Genomic DNA, 11,103 nt, shown 5'->3' with positions numbered 1-11,103 from the left:
CGGTCCACCTTATATGTGACTTAATTTCAAAAATAGAACATTCATTGATGGTGTGCCTTATAATCCCGTGGACCCTATCGTGCGGAAAATACACCAGTTTTTTATTTCTGATTTTATCTCATTGACTTTAGGACTCTTTTCCCGAGTTTGTTGAAAACATGACCTTTTCCCCATGTCCAGAACTGACCACAAAAAAATATAAATAAATATTGGGAGCGCAGGCCACAATGACTGTGCTTCCGTACGTTCAGGAAGCAGGAGCTTCATACTTCTACATCATCTGGGGGCATTTGGGGGGCAAACTGATGTGTGTCTTAACCACCAGATATCATTGGGTGCAGAAACAAACACAATGTTCTGAATGTCTCGCTGGAAACTGACATTCCACCAACCACCCTGAACAAAAGTAAAATAGTTGAGATAATTTTTTTCACATGTGTCTGCTTGTTCTCTAATATTGACATGTGTGAGTTATCTGAATCAAGTTTCCTGTTATGACACTTGAGGGAATTGCAAAATTCATGAGGTTTTTCATGGTCATGGTACAGAATACAGTGAAATCAAATGATCTGTCTGTCTGCAGCGCTTTTCTGAAGAGGCCTGATGTCAAGACACGGATTATTATACATTTGTATCAACATTCTCATATGAAGGGCGTCACAATTGTTACGTACATATGTCAACATTTCAAGAAGAAGCTTATTTATCTCTGTGTAAAATGAGTTGCAGCATGAAGTTGGGGAGACGTGGGAGAGCAGAACTAAGACTTTTGAAGAATTGTGGTAGAAAAAAAGTTACAATTGAGGAGAGTAAGAGAAATGGCCTTTAACATTAGCTCTAAACAACTTTTGTCAGTGAATCAGAAGTTCATATCCATAAATAAATTAGTAAATATTTTACCCCTTTTTCTAATAATAAAAAAAACTTTCAGAAAACTTTTTTCACAGCACAATGATCACACTTAGATTAAGACATTTGCACCTTTATTGAGTGTTTGTGATAATTTACACACTGACCACATGCACATGACAAGTGCTCCAAATAATGCTGTTTATTTTATAGTAGGAATTCTTTAATACACAAAATGTACATTTAAAGAAAGGTTGATGTTTAATAAGCAAAATATGGCATCTTTATGAGAGAATTGCTTAAAATAAATCTCATGCATGTATTGATGCCACTATATGCATGCATCTAGAATAACATAAAAAAGTCAGAATATTTAAAATATTTATTAGTAGCATGAAGTATTATGTTTTTTTTATATTGACCAGCATCCTCTGAATTTGTAATAAAAATAAAGTTTACAACTCTAACCAGGGTTAAACTAAACAACAGCCACAAGTATTTTTTTTTTTTCAAAATAGTACCAGTAATTCAACAATGTATTGCTACGTACCAATGTGTTTATTGTAAAGGTGTTCTCTAATCCCTTTCTGGAAGTCCAAGTCAATTCTGAAGTCTTTAGCTTTAAGTTCAAGTCAAGTCTTGTGTCTTAAAAGTTGAGATGTTCTCCAATCCCTTTTTCCAAGGCCAAGTCAAGTCTTGAGTCTCTAGAGACAAGTTCGAGTCAATTCTGAAGTCATTAGCTTTAATTTTAAGTCAAGTCTCGAGTCTTAAAACACAACTTTTGGTTACAAATCACAACTAAATTTGTAGTTTCTGTATTTTTGGTGTCAAATTATTGTAGAAAGTTTTTATCTTAAGACTTGGCATTGATGTCCTGGAGCTAAAAAAAATCCAAAACCCAAGCAAAGGAAAATTGTTCACAAGTCCCAAACTTCAAGTCTTAAGTCAAGTCTCGAGTCTCTGAGTGTGAGACCTAAATGTGACTCAAGTCCAAATCTCAATCTCTACAGCTGATTCTGGAAGGATCTCCTAAAACCAGAACGCTGACACAAAAACGTGAACGTTGATGATGTTTTGGCCAGCATCCCCGTGAGAGGACAGGTTCCGCATGGACAGCTTCAGTACCGTTTCCACTGGGCCCACCAAAGGCTTCACTTGGCGAACAACACCTGAAAGAGACAGAGTACAAATAAAATGAAGATGGGTTTTAGTGGGAAATTCTGATTGCCTCATTTTCTACTGGGCTGCACACAAGGAGCATGCGAGGAGTCCGTCGTAAGGATTTCTCTGGTCAAAAGTCAAAATCAGGCTTTTTAGGTTTTAGGTTTCAAGTCCTTGAGGGAGGTCCTCAAACTAATCTCTGCTTGTGAGAAATATCTGCAAACCACCTTTGTCTACTTGTGTCATGGGAAGGATCTCACATCAGTATAAGGGTGGGGTCATCTGGACCCCATAAGAAATCATGAGGGTTTAGAGAGTGGATGGAAATTCAATGTGAGAACGCTTGGATCCGCCATTTACTCCACCTGCTAATCAAGTCACCGAACACGTTATGTCCCCAAAGTTGAGTCCCTAATCGGTTGATGCGACCATGCCAATGTTCAGATACAGTATTTGAACTCAAATCGCTCTGCTTAAAGATCGATGTGCCGCATGTAGGGCGGTCAACCTTTGATCAGAAGATTGCAGGTTCACTTCCCACCTTGACTGTCTAAGTGTTGAAGTGTCCTTGAACAAAACACTCAACCGCACATTACCTCTGGTGATTAAAGGTTGGTTCCAGTGTGTGAATTGGACTGAGACTGTAAAACGCTTTAAGACTTCTAGAAAGCCAGAAAAGTGCTATATAAGTGGACGCCATTTACTATTTTCCCCTAATAATATTCCATCTTCACATCTGTTCCTATATCTGCTGGTGCGTTAAGATTAGCAACTGAATAAAACAAGCAAACCCTATAAATCAGAGACGCATTAAAGTCAAGGTGAAACAGATAAAGGATAAACATACAGCAACGGCGTATGATCGTATTCCCCTGGAATTCATTGGTTGCTCGTTCAAAGAGAATGTGCGATTACAGAGAGAGAAAAATGCCAGTGTTTATGCAGGCTGTCAGCAGACCCTTTTACTGCCTGGGCTTGGTGACATTTCAGCTCTGGCTTGTTCAAACAGCTATCACCAAGGTTTACTGAGGGTACGCAACCACCTCTAACCATCTTCTTCCTATTTACTTGGGTTTCTGTTTGAATCACTAGTCGGATGACTCAAGAACTGAACCCATGCCATTGAAAAAAATTATTGTTTTTATTAGTATAAAGTACAAAGCTTCTCTTTATAAAGCTTGTGTTAAATTCCCAGTCCAATCATCTTTTAACCTATATTATTTTAGAAGGTTCTCAATAGTATTTTTTGTTCTGATTATGCTTTTTTTTTTTTTAGCTAAAATCAGAGCTAACCTGGCTAAGATGTAGGGATGGTTTTCTTTTTTTTCTACGTGTTACTAACACGGTTGGGAGTTAGCATAATAACGTTTATTTAGCGGTATCATGTTTTTTTGTTGTTTTTTTTAATGTGTTGCAAGCAAGATTGGGAGTTTGGCCCAATCCGAATTCTTCCCTTCTCCCTACACCTCAATTTTAAGGGGCTTTTGAAGTGCAAGTGGGGTTCGAAATATATTTTTTTAATATCCTCCCCTCCAAGCGGAGGAATACAGACCCCTCCCCCACGACACAGAGGAGAAGCAAATTTCTTCAAGTGGATACGCTCTGAAGCAAGTTTACATGTAAATGTAAGTAAGGACTTTTAGTTGCAGCTTGACCTTTTAAAGTTAAACAACCGCTGTTCTTATGTATATTTGAGCACTGGAAACTCGGCGCTAAGGCTAGCTGACTGGCGACTATTGGTGACGTCATTGACATCCAAAATCGGAGACACTATTTTCTCATCACTCTCTGTTTGGAGGGATAAATGTTGGGCTAGGGAGAAAAGGTAGGAAGAAAGGAAAAATTTGAATTGAGGTTTACAGTTATTGTTAATGTAACTAACGTTTCTCACGTGGCTAACATGTGCTTGTTACAAACAAGTTCTAGACTTGCTGTAAATGCAGTTAATAAATTTCTACCCGACGGATTTATCTATGACTCTTTTGTTTTGCTTAAAGACCAACGCCAATCATCTTTTGGTCTATTTTAAACATGTTCTCAGTGGTCTTTTAGGTATGAATTTTAACCCCAGTGTCATTTTCTAGGACATATTTTTTGTAAAGCAGCAATAGTTCATTAAAAATGTTCTTTTGAGTTGAGTGAAGTAAGCCTGCCCTCATTTCCCATCATCCCTTTGTTTACACGCCCTCCCGCTAGCCAACAACCCCAAGCTAACATTAGCGTTGCAGCAAAAATGGCGAAAAACATTGGAACTATTGGAGAATTTGGCTTAATATTTGAGCTTGGATGAGGAAAATGGTTCTAGTTGTCTACATATGATCAGAACGGAGCAGAACATGGAGCTTGTGTCTCTCAGAAATGTATTTTTTTATTTGAATTTTCTTGATATCCTTGATCATCAGAAAAATCCTACAAGAGCATTTTAAAAACACAAATTTCCTTGGATTGGGTCTTTAAAGAAGCTGTTCATTTCTAGAGATATGATGAGTCATCAGTTGCTATCTGTTGTGTTCTCCAGGATACCAGTGTAGATCTTCCAGTCACTCATTCCCCTAGTTCCCCTCTCTTCCCTCCCTGTGGGGGCCTGGTGTTTGTGGCACCATCACTGTGGCCTGCAAGGGTAAATGAGTCCCATGTGTTTGATGGAGGGGAGCAGTCGTAGTCACGCTATACCGAAATGAAGGCATTCCTCCAGGAATCCATCCTTAACTCTGGGAGGGACAAGCCTTTCAAAAAAAACAATAAACCCAAACTGCTGCCTCTCTTCTTACTGTCTCTTTATTTGGCTTTCTCACTCTTCTCAGAATTTGATATCAGCAGATGTTAAAAGATTATGGCAATTATGAGGCCCACTTCTTGTTTTGGGACTCTGTTGCATGGTAACGAAAAGCTTCACACACTGGAAATATCATTACTTCCAAACAATCAATAGCATGAGAAGAAAATGTTACTGTAGCATAAATCATCCAGATATTAATGAAGCAAACGTGATGGGAAAATACAGAACCTCAAGTCCTAAAATGATTTTACTAGATTGGATTTAGGGTTTAGATGTCAAAAATCTCATTATTTGTCCTTTGCACTAGCTCAGATGCTTACATTTAGATGAAAAAATAGAAAAAATGTATATGTGGCTTCCTTCTAATGAGGACAAAACACTTTTTAATCAGGGTCATCTGAGTTTTCCTCTCAAACTCTTCAGGCCAACTCTGTGAAAAGAAGCTAAACAACTTCACCGCAAAACACGACACTTAAAACAAAGACACACATTTCAGCTGTGCCAAAATCTAGCGCGGGCTTCAAAAGACGACAGTATGTGGAATGCGTCTGAGGCCTATTAGTGTTTTGTGAATTTGTCCTGCGGTCTAATTAGGGTAATAAGTGTTCTCACAGGAACAGAAAGTCTGTTATAGCTGAAGATTTTCTTTGAGCCTGTGGTAGAAAATCAACCTAACCACCAAAAACATGTTTTACAGGGTGTGATAACAGAGCCTTTCCCCTTAAAAGATTTTGTATAGTGTAAAGTGATGCGGAAATGAAAGGATTTTTCCTCAAATCATTTAACTAAGTTTTTAGCTTTTATTTTTTTAGGGTCTGCAACCTTAAACACATATAAAGAGCCATTTGGGTCGATTTTTCACCAAGCAAAACCCAGTAGGAGCCACAAAGTCTGATTTCACCCTGCAGAAAGAGAAGTATTGTATTTATGGTATTGTTACTATCATGATTACCGTCGCCCTGAAGTGCAAATCACATCAATAAATCACTTGACACAAACGTCATCAACCAATCAGTGATGTCCCGTAGTACTGACCTCTCCCGGTATCTGTTTGGGTTTTGTTTTTCTAACATTTCATTTTGTTTTCTGGAACTTTTGTTTTCCAAAAGGTTTTTTCTTTTACTTAATGCGTTTTTTTCATATTCGTTTTGCTTTTTTAATTGTCCTGATTTCTAAAATATCCTTTCTGTTCAGAGATTTTTTAATGTGATTTGCCCTTCAAGGCCACCGTACAAGAGAGATATAAGTTAACTATTGTTTTTTTTTTTTTTTTTTACATAAATATAACTTAAAAATATTACCTTTTTTAAAATATGAAAAATAACTTTTGAAAGAGGTTCACATGACTTCCTTTCAAAATAAAATACATCCTGTGCCACTTAACTCAACCATTGACTGTACATAGGAACTGGACCGAGTAACCCCTCCCCCCTTTGTGCTCCAAACTGGAAGTCCCTGTTGGTTTGAAGAAGCCAAAAACGCATAGATTTTTTAAAGATATTTTTTTTCTTTATAACACGTTACTCAAGTTATAAACTGACCAATCTGATGCCTCAGTAAAAGCACGTGGTGGCCGCTGGCCCCACCTCAAATATTTGATTGACAGCTTCTCTCGAACTTGCTCTCAGTGGAAAGGGTGAGGACGTCAAACAAGCTCACTCATGATTGGTGACAGTAGTTGCCATAGAGACGTTGACTCAGACCGGCTCGGACCAATCACTTGTCTGAGTCTAACACGGCGACGTCCATATTGCTGAAAAAGGGGGCTGAATTGGCTTCAATTTGGTGGAGTGGCTGGTAAGGCTTTTTTTTTTTTTGCTGGGGCGGGACGTCATACTCACTCAGTCCAATTCTCTTATACAGTCAATGATCTCAACACAGCAAATGTCATTGTGGGTATGTCAGCAGGAATAATGTTTATTTGTTCATTTGCGGACCCCTTTTGTATTTTTCAAATCACTGCAGGTTGCCGACCTCTGGTCCAGCAGGATAAAATTTCCTTTTTTTTACTACATTGATCCTGATCCTGCCGACTTTATCTGGATGAGATTTCAATTGATCCTATACGTGACATCTCAAAAGGCTTTATGAATAGCTTAAAAATAGATTGTGTGTGTTTAGTGAAAAAAAAGCTACTAGCTAAGTCTCAACGCACTCACAGTGAACTTAAGGCGAAAGGCCAACAGGCACATACCAGAGTGGCTCATTCCCTCACATACCTGAGATTCTTATAAATAACCAAGGGGGAAGTTTTCTAAACTTGTCAGCTGATTTGGTGGCAAAATGATATCAGATCTGAGCTGCTGTTTTCTAGTTTACTGGCGCTCTGTGCAAAGATAAGCTAACAATTTAAACAACCACCTTCACAGAGGCTGCCATTCTCCACATCTACCAGCCCCGCCGAATAGAAAAGACTTTAAAGAAATGTATACATGCATCATGGATACACCCACCGAACAAGCTTAAGCAGCCGCTCGTCTGCAGTTTTCCTCCGTCACAACTGACGGGGAACGTGGAAACTATAATTTCTGTCTTTTCTGTTTTTTACCTCTCAGCAAGGAAAAGTGTATCACAAAACTAAAAGGAAAGGGTTTAACACCAAAAAACAAATCAAAAGTATGCAAAAGCCTCACCACAGGATGCTAATAACACACCAGTTGCTATGTAAGGCACACTCACTGTGGTGAAATTGTTGGTGACGGTCCAGGAGCGGTGGACGTCCATGCTACTGCTTTTAAGCAGGTCTTGTTTTGCCATTTTCACTTGAAGGAAATCTGCCTTTCACAGGTGTACAACTGTTTTAATGATGGAAACTCCAGGAGGTTCCTCAAAGAAAGATCAGTTTAATCTAATTTATATTCCTCCTATCAGTCAGATTAATCTTTCAAAGGGAAATTGTTAATCGACTTGACGTATTACATTTTAGAATAGTTTTAAACTTTTCCCCTCTCCTACCTTTGTCAAAAATAGAAGAAAATATCCATGTATAAAACATAAACCTTTAATAAATAAAAAGAAAAAATAATAATAATAATAATTGCCATCAGTTGTTTGTTTTTTACACTTATTTAATTTACACTTGACTTATGCAAGAAACACAAGGAATCTGGAAAACTTCCGCTGCACTGGTCAGGTATTTATCTCTGAGTCACACTGGTTGTTTTTTTTTTTTGGTTAAAAATGTCCTGGATCGATTTTAGGTCGGTGAATCAGACTGTTCAAAATGAACCAATTTCGACAACGAATGGTTTCGTCAACCACAAATCATAATACGAATGGAATAGTTGTTAAAATGAATCGCATTGTCAATCACAAATCACGATAAGTATTGAATTGTTATACAAATGTATCATATTGAGAAGGTTCCTCAAAGAAATTCCATTCGTAGTTGAGGGTGTAAAAATTGATCAGTGTAATCAAACTTATATTCCTGTCAGCCAGATCAATCTATCAAAGGAGAATTGTTAATCGAATTGACGTTTATCACTTTAGAATAGTTGTTGCTCAAATGAATCGTATCGTCAACCACAAATCCTGATACGAATCGTATCCTTCAAATGAATCGTATCGTCGACCACAAATCATGATATGAACCGTATCATTCAAATGAATCGTAACCTTCAAATTAATCTTATCATTTAAATGAATCGTTTCATTTAAATGAATCGTATCGTCAACCACAAATCATGATACGTATTGAATCGTTGTTCAAATGAATCGTATTATCAATCAAAAATCATGACACAAATCAAATAATTGTTCAATTGAATCCTTACACCCCTATTTTTGGTAAAGCAGCAAATGCCACTACCAGCAATTGAATTCATTCAGAACAATTCACTGTGGCTACATGTAATATACTTTTCAAGTCACTTAGCACAACACCATGACTAGCAGTTTACAGAGCGAGTACATAAACCCCTTGGGGATGTGTGATTACAGCCTTCACACTGACACATAGTCGGTTAGGTCAAAACGTCCAAACACAACCCTGACCGCTCCAACGAGCGACTGGAATCCACGCACAGCCCGGTACGGCAGGAGTACGTGGCTCGATGCTTGAAGGTCAATTAACGGTGAGTCATCGTCACTGATCTTTCAAACAGCCCGTTGGTCATTGTTGGATGGTGCCACTGACTGGGCAGTGACATCATTAAAAACCCGCCTCGGGGACACGAGTCTGTTCTTTTCTTGGATATTCTGGTTTAACAGTTGTGGGCTGGAGCAGCTGAGATGACATAACATGCACCATTATCTTTACCACAACCTTTACACTGCATTACGAGTAACCTTTCAAAGCCATGACCAGGAGGCATAAAATAGACTTGAACGCACAGTAAATGGAAAAGATATGAGACGGAAAACTGCTATTCTTGCATTTCGGGACCCTTGGAAATAGAGTAAACAACACATTACTTTAATAGGTTTTGACATCCTTTCCTATCAATTTATAGCATTTCACATTGAGAGAATGGATTAAATGAGCATTGGGTTTGTAACTGTAACGGCTAACCAAACAAAACTAGATTTTCCTATAAACATAGGGTTCGAAAGCATGTAGTAATGATAAGTATAAATGAAACCGATAACCAGACGAATAGAGATAAGTGCATCACGATGAGTTATGTAGACAGTTTTATAAGGAGTAATATGTACTTTGTGTCCACACTGTGTAATTGGTATGTCTCTGTGAGGATGACATTTCTGCCTCACTATCTTCCTGTCATTGGATTTGACTGAGGGGGACCACCCAGTCAGAGTGTTGTGTGTTTGATTGGGAGGTTGTTGGGTGGAGAAGACCCTGTTTTGATTAGTCGTACAAATCTCCAGACAAGGATTCCACATGGGCTTGGCGCTCTCTTGTGGGCCCGGCGCAGGCTTGTCGTGATTCATAGAAGTGACAGCCATTCATACCACAGATAGTTTTTTGTTTTTTTCTGCTCATCTCCATGGCTGCCTTCACCGTCTTTCCAATGAATCCACAAGCTCCGCCGCCTCAGAACCTGTCACGTCTCTCACTGAAGGACTACATTCCACCGGCCGCTGCTGAGGGCGGAACTGACCACCGCCGCTACCTGCACAGACACAAAACCTCCAATTCCCTCTTTTCTGTTCTGACCGCCAACACTAGTGAAGAAGATATTTATTCTGTGGGCTGAATATAAACCACAGAAGCATATTTCCACCTGCGTATGAAAAGTGAATGGAATTTAGCTGTGGCATCTTAGATTTACAGCTCTTCTGGAGGATGGGCATGAATCATGAATGGAGGACACTGTATTATCGTCTTTTCCAGGGAGATGGGCTTAAGTACTTTGGTTGTCTTTGCACGCCCCTCCACACACAAGTGCACTCACAAGATGATAACACCAATACTAAGTGTTGAGATAGAGTCATTTCCTGACAAATAATTACTCTTGTAGGAGGTTAATTGGAAAAGAATTCAGGAGATGGTTCATCCTGGGATGACTGTTTGATTCCACAACACTGATTGTACTGTTCATTACACTTACAAAGACAACTTGCAAAGAAAATGTAGCATTTAATCACCATTAAAATGTCTTCTTATAAGATGTTGGAATGGTTTAATGTTCTGCAAAGAGACGTAAAGGATCAGCTTGGAATGACTGTCACAAAAAGAGTCAAACAAAAGAATCTCAGTTACAGAAAGCCAGTACGGTTCAAGGAAAGACTCAATCATCCATATTAGGGATCAACCGATATGTTATTTTTTTCAAGGCCGATACACTACAGATATTTTTTTAAGCCTGGGTGGCCGATAGCCGATATTTAGGCCAATATTAATTTGCAATATTCATTTTGAGAAATATAAAATAAAATGGGCAACATGCTGTCATATGCTCATGCTATTTTACAGCATTTGGAAAGCCTGTAGACGATATTATTATTATTAAACAGCCACTTTAATATCAGTTGTTAGATTTAACAAAAGGTTGATACCGATAAATGTCAAAATAGCCAAAATCGATGCTGATGCCGATATTGATATCAGTCGACTTCAATGGACCGTCCAAACTAATATGAAAACAAACCACCCATGTAGAACATGGAGTTTGATTAATATGGGAATAACAATTCATCTTAGCAACAATTGGATTCATATCCTAATTTGTGTTTTACAATAGGATCCTTAGATGATATTGGTTCATTTTGAACAGCTGGCCTAAAATCATTTTGAATCTATTTTTTAATGGTACACGTCAATTCGATTGACAACTTGCCTCAAACAGATTGATCTGGTTGGATTGCAAGAATATAAATTGATTCATCGATTAATTCCCCTACGCATAAGC

The 11,103-nt window shown here is 38.4% G+C and overlaps 1 protein-coding gene across 2 annotated transcripts in view; it reads right to left on the bottom strand.

Moving 5' to 3' along the window:
* Window positions 1-966: 966 nt before the first annotated feature.
* The window catches only part of fbln1 (fibulin 1), a 41,771-nt gene continuing 31,634 nt past the window's right edge, over window positions 967-11,103 (bottom strand). For both annotated transcript variants that reach the window (XM_024282072.2, XM_024282074.2), the window contains exon 17: window positions 967-2,018. In XM_024282072.2, the coding sequence (XP_024137840.1) occupies window positions 1,879-2,018 (140 nt within the window). In that variant the 3' untranslated portion in view covers window positions 967-1,878. The remainder of the gene's footprint in view (window positions 2,019-11,103) is intronic.

This window comes from Oryzias melastigma, linkage group LG6, assembly GCF_002922805.2.
Source record: "Oryzias melastigma strain HK-1 linkage group LG6, ASM292280v2, whole genome shotgun sequence".
Lineage (NCBI taxonomy): Eukaryota > Metazoa > Chordata > Actinopteri > Beloniformes > Adrianichthyidae > Oryzias > Oryzias melastigma.
Note: the sequence above shows the minus strand (reverse complement) of the source record. Positions and strands in the feature narration are given on the sequence as shown.